Source organism: Cryptomeria japonica, chromosome 4 (genome assembly GCF_030272615.1).
Source record: "Cryptomeria japonica chromosome 4, Sugi_1.0, whole genome shotgun sequence".
Taxonomy (NCBI): Eukaryota; Viridiplantae; Streptophyta; class Pinopsida; order Cupressales; family Cupressaceae; genus Cryptomeria; species Cryptomeria japonica.
In genome coordinates, this window is record NC_081408.1 from 459,320,812 (window position 1) to 459,339,770 (window position 18,959).

Genomic DNA, 18,959 nt, shown 5'->3' on the forward strand with positions numbered 1-18,959 from the left:
CTAGAGCATCAAGAAGGAATGTTAATTACTATGAAGATGATGATATTTCACTGCTGTCCATGATTGAACCAAAGACTTTTGAAGAGGCAACAAAAGATAAATCTTGGGTTGTAGCCATGAAAGAAGAGTTAGATCAGACTCGTAAGAGTGAAACTTGGGAACTTGTCCCAAGGCCTCAGGACAAGAATGTGATTGGCACAAAGTGGGTCTTCAAGAACAAGTTGAATGAAGATGGCCAAGTTGTGAGAAACAAGGCAATGTTAATGTGTAAGGGTTATGTCTAGGTTGAAGGTATAGATTTTGATGAAACCTTTGCATTGGTTGCTAGATTACAGGCAATTAAAATTTTCTTAGCCTTTGCCTCATTTAAAGGTTTTAAAGTGTTTCAAATGGATGTTAAATCTGCCATTTTAAATGGCGATATAATTGAAGAGGTTTATGTAGAACAACTAGATGGTTTTATTTTGTCAGAGAATTAGGATTATGTGTGTAAATTGAAAAAGACACTTTATGGCCTTAAACAAGCAACCCGTGCTTGGTATGACAAACTAAATAGTTATTTGCTACAACAAGGTAAACATATGCTGATTGTGGTTGTATATGTTGATGATTTAATTTTTTGGAGTGATTGTGTGCAAATGTGTGAAGTTTTTGCAACTAACATGAAGATGCAGTTTGAAATGTCAATATTGGGAGAGCTCTCATTTTTTCTTGGGTTGCAAATTCATCAATCAAAGGAAGGTATTTTTTATTTCTCAGGCTAAATACATTAGAGAGATGCTGAAGAGGTTCAAAATGGAAGATTGTACTCCTGTGATCACTCCTATGGTGACTGGCTATAAACTCAATAAGGATGATGTATCTTCAGATGCTAATCAAACTCTTTACGGGTCTATGATAGGTAGTTTGTACTTTGTAGTATGTTACAGCTACTAGACTTGACATAATGCAGGCTGTAGGATATGTTGCAAGATTTCAGGTTGCCCCTAAGGAGACACATGTTCATGCAGTCAAAAGAATTTTCAAGTATCTCAAGGGTACTATGGAGTATGGCCTTTGGTATCCTAGTGGAAATTATTTCTCACTTATAGCCTATACAGATGGAGATTGGGGTGACTCTGTTGATGATAGGAAGAGCACGAGTGGAGGTGCTTTTTTCCTTGGGAAGTGTTTGGTTTCATGGCACAGTAAAAAGAAAGCTTCTGTTTCTCTTTCAACCGTTGAATTGGAATATATAGCAGTAGTATCCTGCTGTACATAGGTTCTTTGGATGAAGCAGGCTTTAAAAGACTTCAAGGTAGATTTGAATCATCCCATTTCTATTTTGTGTGATAACACAAGTTATCTAAAAATCCTGTTTTGCACTCTAGAATGAAGCACATTCCGATCAAGTATCATTTCTTGCATGAACAAGTTAGTGATCAGCAAGTAAAACTTGAATATGTTTCTACTAAGGATCAACTTGCAGATGTTTTTACTAAGCCCTTGCCCAGAGATACTTTTGAAAGGTTAAGTCAGCAATTAGGAGTGGTTTCACTCCATCATTGAAGGGTTGTATTGCTAAGGGGGAGTTTTCATTGTATTATTTTATGTCCTTTTGCGTTTGCAGACCTCATAATAGTTTTGTATCAGTTTTGGTTACTTTGCAACTTTGTATCAGTCATGGATGTCAAAGGGGGAGCAGGATCTCAGGGGGAGATCGAGTTGGAGCTGCCATCAATGACAAAGGGGGAGTTTCTTAGAAGTTTTGTCATTGATTTCAAGTTTATTCAAAGCTTATTTGAGTTGTCTGCCTGTTAGCTTGAGATGGTTGAGGTGCTTGACTGGTTGGTTGAGTTGTGTGTATGTCTACTTGAGTTGCCTGTGTGTTTGCATCAGCTGCATACTTGTGTGCCTGCTTGCCTTGTGTCGGCAGCTTAGTCAAACTATCATGCCACATCAGAACTCATGCCACATCAACTTTGATTAGTCAACAAAGAGAATTGTGGCCTTTTTTGCTAGGCGTTATTTTTCTAAAGAAAAAGAGGAATCATGCATATTCAAAACTCGAACTTATGATTGTGTTGAAATGTTTATATGGTTGCTGTTATTTTTTTTTTTTGAATGATCTGATAGGGAAGTCGTGCGAATTAAGTGTTGGCTGCCGAATTTTTTTTTAAAGAAAAAAGGATGATTGGGGTGCCGTTGTAGGGAGCATAAGTGGAGGCAGACGTTTTTCTTTTGGAGATATTCGTGGTCTTCATATTGGGCGAAGAGCAAAGTGAAGACAATTTCTTTTTGAAAATCATGGGAGGCAATCAAAATGAATTGAATTAATTTTACATGTTATCGTGGCATTGAGCTTAATAATAGCTAGTTGCTATTATTTTTTGTTGGTGTGAGATATCAAAAACGTTTCTATTTCTTGAAGTTGCGGGAGCTGTCTTTTATGCTGAATATTTTTTTTCTCCTGAGTCAACCGTTTTTTGTCAAGAAGTGAAGTCATGGGGTGTATTTTTTTGTTGTAAAAATCGTGGCTTTGACACAGCGGAAGCACGATTCTATATCGCTTTTTCTTTTGTTTTAGTGAAATAGAAGTTATCTTGTTGGATGAAATTCATTCTTTGAGAATATGTGCGTTGGTGATGTGTGTAAAGCTCCAAAACATGAGTTGTCATTAGTTCTGCTGTGTGAACTTCATTAAAAAATGATTTGATTCCAAAAACACTGTATGTTGCATGAGAGCGTTGAAAATTGTAGGACTTGTTGTGATTTTTGGTGTATATACAATATGTGACTGCGTATTATGGTCTGGGCAGGATATGAACAATAGTGTGGGTGCTGTGCGTATGATGCGTTTTTGCTGCTAAAATTAATTCTATATACGGAGGTGTAAGGTTTGGCATGAGAGTATAGAAGTCTTCGCTTTTTTGTGCTATTGGGTCTGTTGATGCTTTAGAGGAGTGAATGTCAGTTTTCATTTTCTTTGAAAGCTAAAGATCTCGTCAAAGATGGAATATCAAGGGAGTTGTGTCTGAGCGTGAGATGTGTGCAATGACTTTGAAAATACAGAGTTAAAATTATTGTAGACTGGAGATAAAGAACAACAAGAGGTTGTGTAATTCTGAAGTTCTGAAAGTATTCTGAAATTTTAATCGTGTTTTGGATTTTGAGGTTGGTGCCTTTGTTAATCAGAGTTGGTGCTCTGTAAAGTTTGATATGCAGTGAGTTGGTGCTCACCTTTGTATACTGGGTTGGTGCCCATTTTGTTTTTCGAAAGAATTAGTTGAACCATGGTTTTTTACCCAAAAGGGTTCTCCATGTGATAAATTTTGGTGTCTGTCTTCATGCATTCCAGTATTTTATTTTTCTGATTTAAAGAGGGAAATTTAGTTTGAAATGCTCAAATATTGATTCACCCCCCTTCCTCCCCTCTTAGTATTTGCTGTGTGATCGTCACGATATTATGATTCTTTTTAGGAAATCTAATGAAGAAGAGGCCACAATAACACGAGTTGAAACATTGTTTCATTTGAACTGTGATCTTCTATTTTGTTGTGCAAGGAAAAACTGATTGTTGGTTCTTTGTCTTCTTGCAAATAGGGGTTGGTGTAAGAATGATGTAACTTGACGCTTCCTTTGATCATCCAAAGCCTTGTTAGATTTGTGTTGTATAAGAGTGTACTTTATCAGTTGGTAGTTGACCAAATCGTTTTCCCATTAACTATTCAGCAATTGAATAAACATGATTATTTTGTTGCTTTATAAGAAGCTGAAATACACCCAATCCATTTTTTTCTGCCCATGCTCTTATCACCCATGTGTTTAATTTCCTTTAGACAGTTTCCATCTTCTATCTGCACTATTATTTCAGGGATCAGCATCCATTTATAATAGCTTGAGCCAGTTTCTCTTATCTTTCACAGCTTCTTCTTGTCTGGCCTGCATGTACAAACTTGCATAAGTGTGTTTTTATTTATCTGGATTACTTAAGTGCCATTTTGCAACGTTCTTTCATATTAAGTTAATGTAAATACATACAATTGTCAGTATTGATTTTAAAGATCTTAAATGTGTGGTGTGGTTATCTAGCTTGAAAGTAATGAAAGACTGAAAATTGGGAACACAAATAGCAAAACAATTGACAACTTGTAGCCTTATTTGAAGTAATTTAATTTTCTTTAGTCTGGTTTGATCCTTTTTCAATTATTTATTATTAAGAATGATGGTTAGATTCAAGCAGGCAGTCCATAATATGTTGTATAGGTGTTAGTATTGACTTGGAAATCAATAAATTGACTACAGGGTGGAGGGTGATCGATATTCAAAATCCTGCAAGAATACAATCCAAGGAAGACACTTGTTGGCGGATGATCAAGGTATTCTAAGTTTAATCAATTGTTATCCAAGTTATTGTTAATTGAAATTCATGGGAATCATTGATTGGATGACATGCAGCAAGGTTACTAAATTGAATGTCCAGTTATGAATTTCTTCATGCATTTGTGAAGTATAAAGTATCTATTTACCATGTTCCACAAGAATTTTGGCTCTTAGTGTACCCAGTTTTTATCATTCAAAATTTCTGACTGGATTATCAAATTGAATACATAAGAGTTTCAGCAGTAGGCTTCAGTTTCTTCATGCAGCTTAAATTATTTTTCTCTTGCTATTTTAAGAATCAAGGAATCTGTTTACTATATCTCTAAGAGTGAATCGTGGCTGTTTGTTGAATCAATAGGGAATGTTTGCCAATCTAGTTTGCAAAATTTGATTTGTATGGGAATCACTTTTCTTTCACACTGTAGAACATATACTTAGTGCCATGGGTAGATATATTTCCCAAATGGCACTTGATGATTTGTGGTGATTGTATTTTTTCAGTTACCCAAGATGCTCAAAATGAATTAACAGCAATGAATGGTATTCTAGGGAAGTAGCGTATTTGTCCAATTTTTAAAATCTTGTAGTTCTTTTAAAGCTGCGGTCAACAGATTGGCCAGAATTTTTTGGTTGTTTTAATAGGACAGTCCTCCCCCATTTAAGGGATCCTTGCAACAATTCTCTACTTGGAACATCTCATGTATTAGAAATTAGGATCTTAGGATACCAATAATTATAAATACAATATAAAATAAATAAAATGAGAAACATGCATGCATAGATTTAACACATTATACAGGATATACATTGGGAAAAACCTTTCGGGTAAAAAAACCCCATAAAGTTTCATTTGATTAAAACACACACAAAATATAGTCTATTTAAAATAGATTGAACTTAGGGACACTTATCTTTACTTCCACATGGCCAATAATACCTTCTGTGCATGGTGATATAACTCACTATAAAGCTCCAAATTCGTTCCACCTCAAATGAGAGAGAACCTCCTCAAATATAGGAGGAAGGGTGACAAAATGTCTGAAGGGGTATTAGTCACACTTATTAAATAGCTTCCATTCATAAATAATTAATAATCTGATAGTTATTAGATTGTAATTTTTAAAATGGGATATACTGAATAAAAATTATAATATACAAGGTTTTATAGCCTTATATTAGAACAATATATAAATGTTATAAGGGTATGACACCTAATAACATTATTCTCTAACACTCCCCCTTAATGTTAATAGGGAACCTCACATGTCAGTTTCCATAAAAGAAAAAAATGTACCCTAGTAACTTAGTTCTTCTTTAACAATGATAACTAGGGACACAAATATATGTCAACATGAAGAACATGTATTCTAGACTACATGAAAGTCAGCTTGTCATAATATATAATCCTAGTGTTTAAAAAACGATGATATAAGGTCTTATAAATTTTTTTTTGGATTTCCTCAAATTAGCCTCTCCCCAAATTCATTATGTGGTTCCTGTAGGTCTTATATAATACAATGCTTTTTCAAGTGGAAGATTTACAAAGAGAAGAATTTACAATATGCCCCTATGACATAAATATGTCCAAAGGACTTACTAATGCCTAGAGGTCTTATATTATGTTTGCTAGGACTTGCTTATGCCTGAAGGACTTACATTTAGGATTTAGCCACTAGGTGGTGTCATTGACATACACACTCCCCCTCAATGCATTAGCTAAGGCCAAGCATTGATTTGAATTTGGAGCATATAATGCCAAAAGGTCTTATGTTATGCCTATTAGATTATTGCATCCAAGGTTTAGCCACTAGGTGGTGCATGCATATTCCCCCTGAATGGCATCACCTCAAAGCCAATCATTGCACAAAGATTTTGATATGTGATGGCTAAGATTCCAATCTATTTTTATACCATAGCATGCTTTTGCTTGAATAGAATTGGAGAGAACTTTTATGATGGAATATTTTTGCCTGGTTGAGGTACCCATGATATTCAATGTGCTTTTCTCTCTTTAGAAATGAGATTCTTTGGTAAGAGTAAAATAAATTCAATTATCATAAAGTAAGAGGGTACTTTTACAAGTATCTAGTTGAAACTCTTACATAAATTTTCAAAGCCATATTGATTCTTCAAGAGCTATTTTTGTATCTAAGCCTTTTGATTAAAAGTAAAAATAGAAAACATTTTTTTAGAAGTATTGCACCATCCATGTAATAGCACTTGCACATTTGTTTTGAAGACATAGTTTATGGTAGGTTCCCTATAGATAGAATCACCAAAATAGTCGATAACATAATAATCAAGAAAAAATGATTCTTGGACGAATAATAAAGACCACAATTAATTATATAAATTTGTCATTTTCAATGAGCATAAAGTATTCCACATAGTCGCTTTGATTATAGATAATGTAATGACCATTAGCAAGGAGATCATAAGAGTTTTTCATAAACATAAGCATGTATAATTTGTCATGTTTCTTGAAGAAAGAAAACTAACATGCTACTAAACATATAGTAATGGTCCATAAAAAAATAAGCAATGGGTGAGCTATCCTTTCCAAGCTTTCTCCCTGGACAATGCACTAGGTCGATAGCCACTCATTATAATGGTCAATAGTTATACCCAAATATATAAGCAATATGAAAATAGTCTTAAATATAGTACACAAAATATAAATTTTGAGTATACAATTGCAAGCATTAAAAAGATTCAGTCCATTAACCCTTAAAAAGGAAAAATAGAAATCGAAAGTAGAGGTTGAGGTGGCCTATTGGCAAAAAAAATATTATACTTTCAACAACTTCTTAAACTCCCAATTGAGGATATACTAAAATAAATAAGATTGAGTTGAAGTAGTTGGCATATGACCAATCTTTATAGGCATTTATTTCCATACCATTCTATATTATATTATGTAGGTATCCTATAGAGGGCCCTTCCTTCTTTGTAAGTTACTTTTAGCCACAATAAGAAACCCATCTAGAGTTTGTCGAGTACCTAGTTGTATGTATGAGGCCAAAGAAAAGATGATTCTTATAGACTTTGCACTAATAAATTATATAAAATACATTATATCTTGTCAAGACTATTATTTGATTTTTGAAGCACCATATAACTTATTAATAATTGCTCCTCTTGGTGCATGGATGGTTGTATAAGATAGTTAAAGTGTTGTGAATGCATTTAAGCTCTTTACTAGATATATGTGTAGCCACCATAATGGTCTTTCTGTTATAACTAATATAGCTTTTCAATGCATATGATCCATAAGAATGTTATGGATTGAGCTTTTTTTATGCAACATTACAAATATTTGAGATAATCTACAAGTCAAATGCTATGATAATGTAATAAATTGTACATAAAAATGATCCTTTTGCATATTACTTCTGATAAAGATGGAATGGTTATCTTGAGAGAGCACGTTATGAGTTAGATAACATAAAGAAATCCTCACAACATATGTATTTATCATTGATAGAGTAACGACACAAAGGTTTAAGTTTAAAGGTATGAAAATACCAATATTTATAGAGGAGACATTGTTGTTAACTGTAAAACTCAAAAACATGGTACTAGCTTTTGTTATATAGATGACACCTATACTTAAAGAACTAAACATTTTAATGGTTCTATAACTTGAGAGACAATTGAATTTTTTCAGCTTGTTTTTGTTGTATACTAAAAATTTGTAAATTTTTTAGAATTAAGGCAACTTATGAAAATCTCTTCCATAACATAATCTTGTAATTATTTTATAGTACTCATGTCACAGAGAAACTCAAATCATTAACACTAGTATTTTGAATTGAAGATCGATTAGCAAAATAGAAAGTCTGATGCATATACTTAATTACATATTTGGTGACCAAGATGGTCACTCTATCAACGCTCCAACCAGGCTAAGCCAAACTGAAACAAAAAGATACATATCAAGTTCAAAACGACCAACTGATAACATATTTTATAGCCATTACAAAAGAGGTTTAATATGCTGTCTAGTAAATAGAAGAGACATTTCAGTTTTCATCATCACTATCTGATTGCTGTTTGTCTTCATTTTTGTTAGCCGCATTATTGTATACGGGAATAAGACTAGTTAATTAAGTCGTAATTGAGTTTGTTAGTTGGCAACCGAGGGGTGGTAGTTGCGGTGCGACGGTTGGTGCTCGCACCCCCTCTGTATCTTTATATACTTCAGAATGTAACTTGCAACGGAGGGATTATGAATGGAATCACATATCTGATACTTGTTTGATATCTATGGCATTATTCTGCAATGCTTACTTTATGCCTTAAGTATTCACCCGAGAGGGCAAACATTTGGCGCCGTTGCCTAGACGTACTCGGGAACGGAAGACGTGGATGGCGCACGGACACGATGGGCCTACCCGTTGGTGAAATAAACCCAGAGGCTGACGACGCGCGAACAGAACTTTACACAGGAGAAGATACGGCAACAAGAGAATTTTCAATTTTGCTCCAGGTAGCCATCCAAACCTACGTCCGACAAGAGGCGGCGGAGGCAGAAATCCCACCCAGTGCCGTGTGGACAGCTTTGGAGGTGAGCCTGGTAGTAAATCGGCTGATGAACCATCTTCCCCGGTTATTTGCACAAGCATCGCTGGCACAACAAGCTCGCTTGGAGGAGACTGCCCAGGAAGAGCGACTCCAACAAATCCTGCAACAGTACGAAGACAGCAACCGACGAGAAGCGGAACGGGATGGCGCCAGGCCAGGAGGGAATTGAAACTTGAACTTTATATATTTAAATAAAAGTGTCATCGACACAAGATTGTATCCGACAAATGAATTAATAAAGATGTAATTTTGTTTATGTATTGCGAAGTATGGAAATGTATGGCAATTAATGCCCAACCTTTTGAATAAAGATAGAAATAAGAAAGCAGAAATGGATGAGTGGGAGGCCGCGCAAAGGAACTTGATTCTGGAGCAACGTGTAGAACGTAGACGGAGGCTGAGGCAACTTGTCGAAGGACAACCTGCCGAAGGGGGGCCCAAGGGGAACCAAGGAGGTGTCATGGAGGGTGCAGAAGCCAACCGAAATTTCTACGCGTCACTAGAGCATCGTAGGATGCGGAGCCACGAAGAGTTTCTGGAAGAAACAAGGTTATGGCGAAATCTAGTCGAGGAGACTCGGGATCAGTTTAGAAACTTATCCCTTACACCACGGAGTGAAGATCACCAATGGGAACTAGGAGTGGGCGCGGGTGAGAGCGAAGGGGAGGGCAACCGTACGGGTGTAGGTGCCACACACGATAGGCAAAACACCGTACCTCCTGTCGCCCACGCAGGACACACCATCGGCGCCACCGGAGGAAGCAGCACAGGGTCACAGACACAGAGACAGCCGCCCCCAGGAAGACGACTCGGGATGGCGAGTAAACAAAAATTGCCAAAGTTCACAGGGGACGACAAGGAAGACCCCTTACGGCACTGCCGTACATGTGAAACCATTTGGTCCGCCAACGGAGTGACAAACCAGGATGATTGGGTACAGCAGTTCCCAGCCACGTTACGTGGAGTTGCCATAGATTGGTACTCCGATGTGGACAAGCAAAAAGTGGCCACGTGGGCCAATCTACAGAAGGAATTCACGGAGGAGTTTCGGTTGCTCCGTGATGACAATGAAATTGTAACGGAGATATACAGTACCAAACAAGGTACCAAGGAGACAGTACGGGCATACAGCAGGAGGTTGAAGGAATTGCTGGGTAAAATGGAAAGCCAACCAGCAGAGGGATTGAAGAAACGATGGTTCGTTGAAGGATTGAAATCCTCCCTATGAAAAGAGATGAAAATTGTACCCCCGGCGTCATATGACGTAGCCTATAATAGGGCGATGGACCTAGAGAGCAAATACAAAACATCAAAGAAGAAGAAAAGTAATAAATATTCATCTGACGATGATGAAGATTCTGACGGGGAAAGCAGCAGCAATAGCGAATCGAGTAAAAAGGTGCACGCTCTCCAAAAGGACATGGAACGAATGCTGAAAGAATTCAAAGCCATGAAGGGGAGTACGAGTAAGACTGAAGAAAACGACGTGTGGTGTACCGACTGTAGGAGTAACGGACACACCAAGGGGTCCTGCCCCAAGAAGGCTTTCTGCGACATTTGTCAGATTGCGGGACATTTGAAAAAGGAATGTCCCTATAATATGAAAACCAGGAGCCAACAAGTTCTCTTCACGCAAGAGCAGCCGGCCGTCAGAACTTCACAAATTGCCAACAATAGTGCATCATCTGGTGGATACCGGAACAATCGGTGAGGTGGGAAACCAATAATAATAATAGGAGCCGGATCCAATATGATGCAAAGGGACGGCCAATGATCCAGTGCCGAGCCTACAATCAATGGGGCCACTTTGCCAGGGAATGTACCTCAGAAGAAACTCCACAAAAACTATGCAAATGGTGTGGGCCTGGAGACCACGATGATGGAACTTGCCCAAAGTCAGGAGTGAACTTGCTCAACATTGACAGGATGGAGGAACGAGTATTGGCAATCACACGGTCACAGGCAAAGAAGGCCACATACTCGGACCCTCGCACGGAGAAGCAACGGGCGCTGGAGGCCAAGGCTGAAGTGGTGAAGGAAATGTTGGTACAAGGGAGCACCCAGGAAGCGGTAAGTACTCCCCGCTCTGAGGCGGAGGAAAATATCCTGAAGCAAATGCTGCAGATTGAAGTACCTGTGAAGATGAAGGACCCACTGGAAACGATGCCGCAATTACGTACGACACTCCTATGTACGGTGCAAGTAACTCCGCACAGTCAGGCGACCCGGAATACGGATGTTTCCGGCATAACACCTACAGACCCATTGGTCCTGACACTATACAGTGGCCGGCACCCGACGGTGGTAGAAATGGGAATACTTGGCACCATTTTGACTGACACTATTGTCGACGGCGGGTCGGGAGTGAATGTGCTTCCGGAAGAAACCTGGAAGCAGCTTGGCAAGCCGACACTATGGCCGTCAACCTTCAGCTTACTAGGAGCGGATCAACATGGTATCAAATCCCTTGGAATGCTCATGGCGCAACATGTGACCATCGGGACACAACCATTTGTCCTCGACTTCGTGGTGATTCCGCTCGCCAAGAAAGGATACGATGCCATTCTGGGCAGAGGGTGGTTGGTGGCAGCCAGAGTGAATCACAACTGGCAGCGTAACACATTGTCAATGGAGAAAGCCGGGAGAAAATTTGTTATTGACCTGAAAACACAACTTGTGAGTGAAGAACTCGCGTCAGAGTCGGAATCAGACGACGAAGATGGAGTTGACGGAGGAAAGTACGGAAGGGAACTGAAGGAGGAAGGCGTTCTCGAAATCCAAGGATGTTCTGAGGATGAGACCGATTCCCTTAATGGGCTCTTCCACTGGCAAATGGAGGACTACGAGCTGCTGTATGGGTGTAACATGTTGCAGGTTGACGAGGATCGGGACGAGAACGAATTTCCGCCAGCGTACGGGGAATACACCGAAGGGATGCCCCGGTCAACGAAGTACCAGCACACAAGTTTGTCATGACAAAACCAATCCGGTACGAAGAGTTCGTAAAACCTACAAACCTCGGCATGGAAGCAGAGCCAAGGAACATCTTGGTTGACGACAACTGGAATCCAGTCCTAAAAGCCTTCGCGTTTAAAATATTCATGGAATACAAGGATGTATTCGCTTGGACATATAAGGACTTGTTGTGACCATTTCACACATCGCCCCATTTAAATGGGGACCCCCTCTTTTGCTCGTTTTTGCCTGTTTCTCTCTCTGCTTTTAGGGTTTTGAGTAAGTGAGTGAGTCGTCTGGACTAGGGCTAAGCCTTAGGGTTTCCTTTTTTGATATTTTCAAGCCGAAGTCCAGTCAATTTTGAAAAGTTTATTGAGCATTCTCGCATAGATTGCGATTTTGAAATAAGACGAGTCTGTCAGGATGTCAGGTGTGTCTGTCTAGGTCCAGTCGGAATTTTGAAAGCAAGTCCAAATTTTGCCTAGGTGTTAGTGATGGGATTGTGCAATTTTGTCCGGGTGAATTTTGACCAAATTTTGGAAAGTTTGATAATTGATTCCTGGCCTTGGAGATGACCTAATAATGCCTTGTGAAGTGACTTAAAGCCTAAATTCTTGATATTTTGGCCTATAGGGGTAAAATCGCTCCTGTCCTTCAGTCAAGGACCAGGGCGAAAGTTGTGTTTTATGCATCTTGGTTATTGACTTGTTTCATTTTTCTTGTGCAGGGCCGCTAGGAGATGCAGTCGAGCGTAAATTGGAAGTTTTGAAGATTTTGAGACTCAAAAATGGCAAGTTTCAAGGTATAAGGCCAAATCGCTCCTGTCCCTCTCCCAGGGACCAGGGCGAAATGGCTAACTTAGACCATTTTTGGTCTTAGTTGATCAAATTAAGGCATCAAGGACGCAATAAGGGATGAAATCAACCTAATGGAGCATCCAGACTTAGTCATTTGCAATGAAAAGTTGAACATTTGGCCTTAAGGACAAAAATCGCTCCTATCCCTCACTGAAGGACCGGAGCTTGTTTCTCAAAATTGCACTGTCTTTGCAGGACCAAGACGATTTTTGGATTGGAAGGGATCAAGGAGGGCATCTTTTGTCCATTGAATATAATTTGAAGTAATTTGCAAGCAAGGAATGTGCCAAAATGACAAAATCGCTCCTGTCCCTCACTGAAGGACCAGAGCTTGAAATCTAAGATCGCCTTATACTTGCAAGATTTGAATGATTTCTTGATTTGAGAGGAACAAGGAAGGTACATTTTACTCATTGAATATAATTTGAATCGATCCCGAAAGAGAAAATTTATCCAAATTGGTCAAATCGCTCCTTTCCCTCTGTCAGGGACCAAGGCGAATTTTAAAAGATAGCTCCTGTCCCTCTCCAAGGGACCAGAGCGATTTTCTCAAAGGACAAGTTTTGGATCAAGGGAAAGCGAATTTCAAGCCAGAGATGAAGGAAAGGCGACCCAACCAATCCGTCAAAGATGATTTTGAAAGTTGGTGAAACACAAGTGAGCTAATAAATGCAAAATCGCTTCTGTCCCTCTGTCAGGGACCAGGGCGAAATATACCTTATCTAGCATTTCCTTCCGAATTTGGTTAAGTCCAGGCCAAAGGGCATGATGGTAAAGATGTTTGGAATGCCTCAAAGAAGAACGAAGTGGTAAGTAACCCAAAAGCTTGATGAAATTGTCCAAGGCGCTCCTGTCCCTCTCCCAGGGACCAGAGCGATTTTCTTAAAAGACAAGTTTTTGGCGAAGGTGAAGTGAATTTTAAGTTTGAGGCAAATGAAAGAGGGCGTAACCATTCTATTGAAGATAATTTTGAAGAAAGCAAGACGCAAGTGAAACCTATTTTGTCCAAGTTCGCTCCTGTCCTTCACTGGAGGACCAGGGCGATATTCATTGAAACAATCATTTCCTTCCTAGACCACGTCAAGGCAAGGACCTGCAAGATCGAAAATGTTTTTAGGAAGACGATGAACAAGGGGTTAACATCGAAAGTCAACAATTTTGAGCCCAAACACAAAGTTTGCTCCTGTCCCTCTCCCAGGGACCAGAGCGATATTGTTAATATTCCAAAATCCTCCCATGATTAGGCGCCAATATTTTCGAAATGCATTAAATGCTAAAAATCGATAAAACTTGAAATATTTAATTGAATTAGCATTTAAAAATAGCGCATGAGGCATTTAATGATTAATTTAGCCTTTTTTTTTAAAAAAATCGAAATTATTAAATACAAAGGCATTAAAATTAATTAATTATTAAATAAAGGGAGAGCGCTTGGGTTTTATTTTAAATATTTTGCAAAAGTCGGCCTCCTCTTTTTATTTAAATTTTGTTATTATTTGCCTTATTTCCAAGTCGGCCTATGTGCAATTAAGGAGGTGAGCGCCTATATAATGAAGGTACTTTCAAGCATTTTAAACCATCATTCAATCATTGTTGCATGTGAATTTGGAAGAGCAATAAAGGAGCGAAATTTCTATCCAAGGTGGAGTGCGAACTTTGTTTGTGGTTAGAGTTGGAGCGAATTTTCCCTTAAGGCGTTGAAGACCCCAAGGTGGCAAAGTTGATAAAGGAGGCGCATACACTAGGAGAAGCTCACGTTGAAGATTCCAATCTTCGTTTTGCCTAGGCGAATTTCCTAATTTTGCATCCTTTTGTTAGAGTTAGTTCTCAAGAAAGGTATGGCAAGATCTCCATTGTTCAAAATTTTGAATTTTAATCGTCCTAGTCTCAATTTTGAAATTTTGAATTTCCAGTAGCTCGATCGTATTTAGGAAATGATAACTCAAAGACTTATCATGAAGTTTCCTAAATTCTATCTTTAATCTAGTCTATATTTCTATATTGCAAAATCTATTACTCATTATGAAATGTTGTGTAGGTGTCACGATGGCGACCCCGAAGGCAGGAGCATCTACCAGTCGTCCAGCCCTCATGAAGGAAGATCAGAAGAACGAAGAATTGGAGACCAAGATCGTGTCTAAATGGAGCAACATTGGAGATACCAACTTGGGAAACTTCAGTGTGAAGAAGTTTCGAGAGGTCCCTTACATTGGCAAGCCATCACCTGTCGCAAGAAGAATAATTGAAAGTGGCATTATCAAGGCGGCCGGCTTCCCTCCAGCAATCCAGTGCCATGAGTTGATGATCGAGTGTGCTCGCCATTATGATCCACAGTCCAGATCGATCATGTCCAAGGAAGGAAACACTTTGGCTTATCTTTCAGAGGAGGCTATCAGTGAAGCTCTTCACCTGCCAGAACATAAAGATATGATCTATAAAAGCTTAGAAGGAGCCAGGTCCATGTACGAAGATGATCCAGACACTTGCTTGAGCATTATCAACAAGAATTGGCTACTCAAGAGTCGTCCTCGCCTGAGCAAGATTCCAAACACACCACATAGGATTGACTTCCAGGAGGAGTACAGAGACTTGATAACATTACTCAACCGAGTTACAGGGGCTCCTCAAGCCTTCTATTTTGAGAAGTGGATGTTCTACTTCATCCAAGTGATAGTTCAAGGAAAAGGAACAATTCATTGGGCTAGAATGATTAGCCATTGCTTGGACGTGCAGTTAAGAAGACTGAAGGCTACCAAGTCCTTCCACATGAGTTCATACATCATATATGCCTTGATCAGGAGCTTTGAATATGCAGGACTACCTCACAGAGGAGTGATCGGGAGAGGGCCCGGGGAAGTCAGAGTTTGTGATTCCTATGTTCATTTGCATCATCCTCCAGGAAGTAACTACAAGTTAGTCAATGATACCTTCACGATGAACATCACCAGGACATTGCAAGGCGGGATTCACAATCGGCTATCTCAAGATGCACAGGAGCTTGTAAAGAGGTACGGTGCTTGGTTCATCCAATTTCAGAAGTTTACATATATTAGAGTTCATGGATGTCCTTCACCTCCCTATATGCTGCCAAGATATCCGACAGACAAAATTGTGTTACTTGAGGTAACTAGACAGTTGGCAGCTTATGCGAAGGCATTCAGACACAGACATGGAAATGGAGTTCCTGTTCCTATCATACTAGGAAATTCAGTTGAGGTATGTCCTAATGTTCCAGCTATGGATGATGCAGAAAGGGAGTTAGCTTTATATTCATTTTCATTCTTTGCCATGAGAGAGAGTTTCGATCCTTATGGGTATATAGAAGAGACAGTCGGAAGGAAATACAGACATGAACCTCAGATAGAGGATTTTGTGATGAATCTCTCAGATGATCTTGAAGTAAAAAGAAAGATGCATTCCAGATTGCCTTTAGACTTCATCAGGAAATGCAAAGTTTATAGAGTGGCCGACCAAGCTCAGGACAGTGGCAGACATCTCCTATCATCTTATGACCGAGAAAGCAAAGCAGTGAGGCTAGATTGGAGTGAACCTGAAATTTTGGATCTAGATACCTTGATGGCTCCAGTTTTGTCTTGTACTCGCAGATGGGTTGATGTACAACATCAAAAGTTGAGAGAGCAGGGCATATCTATGACTTTTACTCTGGAGGAAAGGCCAAGCGAAGGAGGAGCAAGTGTGAGTGAAGGTAATCCTAATCCCAGAAACACAAGCGAAGGCAACCTTTGAAGCGTAAGTGAAGGCAATCCTCATCCTAGAGGATCGAAAAGGAAAGAAAGACCTGAAAAAAGGGAATCCTCCAAGAAGAAGCAAGAGGCCAATAGAGATCGTTCATCTGGCACATCTTCTCGACAAGAGAAGAGGATACTTGAAATGGAGGAATCTATGGAATCAATGGTACAGAACGATAAACAGGAAGAAGGATAGGCACCTCAACGTTCCTCAAGTCAAGTCAATGAGTTACATGAAGACAAGAATGATGACGAAGTGACATCCCCTCTCAGAGAAGAAGAAACATTGCCTAAGGAGATACAAGTTAAAGAAACAAGATCTGCCATTCCAGATTGGTTTAAAGAAAGATTAATAAGGGTGATTGTGATCGAGGACGAAGATAATGTGATTGATTTAGAGAGCCTTGTTGGAAATTCTCAGGAAGTGACAGAAAAGAGGAAAGCTACTAAGATGTCCAAGATGATCAGAGATGAGACAAGATCCAGGAAATTACAGATAGCTACACCGGCAGTGGACAAGTATGAAGATGAAATCCTTGCAGAGGAATATGATGTAGAGACATTTGAGCTTGGTCCACTCACAGCCGAGCAGACATTGGACGATGCTACTGATTCATTTGAGGCACTTAAGGACAAGCTTAGAGAAGAAATGGAGAAGAATAGAAAGCTTGAGCGAGAGGTCAGTGCTTGGAGAGGCTACTTTCGCCATCTCAATCAGCCTTTGAGGCGTCAGGATCCAGCAGTATCTCCTGCGCAGGCACTTCCCTTTGAATCAATTGGTGAGGCAGAGAGAGTCAGGAGTTTGGTCCAGCTTATGAGCTCTTGGATTGACAAATCCCATACAGTTGCTATTGAATTTGCAACAAGAATGATGCAGACTATTCATCGGGCTATTCAGGTTCTTGAGAAAATCCACAACCTAGTGGTAACTGTAGCTGCTTTTGCTCATACTAAGGATGTTATCATTCCTGTCTTGCAAGTAATCAGACAAACATCAAGGAAGGTCCTAGCACAAGAAAAGATAATGGATGGAGGACCTCATAGTTTACTTCAATGGTCAACTTTACTCCAGATGAAGGAAGTCCTTTTTGAGGACATCAGTAACAAATGCAATCAAGTTGAAGAGATTATCCATCCGATCTAGGACAAAGTGTTTGAAGTATTATGTACTATTCTTGGCAGGAGGATTGCAGTTGAGACAGATGTGGATTTGCAAGAATTAGAAGATAGAGTCAAGGTCATCTTTTGCAAAGATGAAAATGTTATTACAGATGAGCAATGGGATCAGATGTTTGCTACCATGCTCTTGATTGAGAAAATCAAGGAACTTGAACTTGGATGGGACGCTGCTCTTCTCAAGGCTTTTGATCAGATCATCCACTTGGAAGAACGAATGAGGAATCTTCCTGAGATTCCAATTGCTGAGATCGAAGGAATCGTGTCTAGATTCATTGCATATGCTAAGAAAGAGCATTGGAAAGGGAATAAGATTCTAGAAGAAAGATTGTTATAGATGATGTGGCACCTTAATTTTCATTGGTCTATGTCTCCTAGGTTTTTGTGCCAAATTTAATATTTGGCTATGCATTTAATATTGTTCAATAAAAAGGGGGCTATTTGTAATAAACCCTAATTAGGGTTAGGTGTCATAATCTTGGCCATTGATCTTCTTCTGATCTGGACCGTTCATTGTAATTGAGGATGCTATTTATACCCTCATTCATTTTCATTTTGATATATAGATATAGATAGAGAGAGAGAGCAATAAGAAATAGTTAGAGTTTTTTGAGAAGCAAGTTATTTTGTAGCAAGATTGAGCTTTGAAGAAGGAATTTCAAACAATTGTTGTTCATGATGGCTTTGAGATCAATAAAATATTGAAGTTATGGTGTTTTATTGCAATTCTTGTGGTTATCTTCATGGTCGTTTACTTTCTTGAATCATTCTCAGTCAAAGTAGTATTTAAGTTTGAAGGACTAAGTGTTGGGCTTGATCTTTGGTGAGATTCGTACTCCAAACCACTAGCTTCTTACTGATTGTAAGGACGCCTTGTGTGGTCGACTGGAAATATTTGGATTGCATGAACCTTCATTCATTATTGAGTCATTGATATGTACCTTCATGGTAGTACTTATAACTCTTGATGATTTGAAAAATCATTACTCACCTTAGAAGATCGCATCAGTTTCAGTAAAGTTGTAATTCCTTGGCGATACTGAAGTTGGTAGAATCTTGCCAAGATTAGTCCACGTTGGGTCATTCTTAGGATTAGATTAGAGTTTACCTCTTGCAAACCTTACTCTTTTGATTTTTTTTTTGGGAATTCATTAGTATTAGAAAAATCTTGTTCCTGCAATTCGGATACGTAAGTCCCCTTGATGAAACAGCAATCACAACGACCACTGGTGCTTATCCACACGTAGAGACCCTACATAAAAGAACATTGGAGTCA

General features: G+C 39.1%; 1 protein-coding gene across 1 annotated transcript in view; it reads left to right on the forward strand.

The window, feature by feature from the left end:
* Nucleotides 1–18,959, forward strand: part of LOC131077363 (uncharacterized) — a 167,981-nt gene that overhangs the window by 29,458 nt on the left and 119,564 nt on the right. Inside the window, exon 2 of the mRNA XM_058014848.2 lies at nucleotides 4,285–4,358. Within this exon, the coding sequence (XP_057870831.2) occupies nucleotides 4,285–4,358 (74 nt within the window). The remainder of the gene's footprint in view (nucleotides 1–4,284; nucleotides 4,359–18,959) is intronic.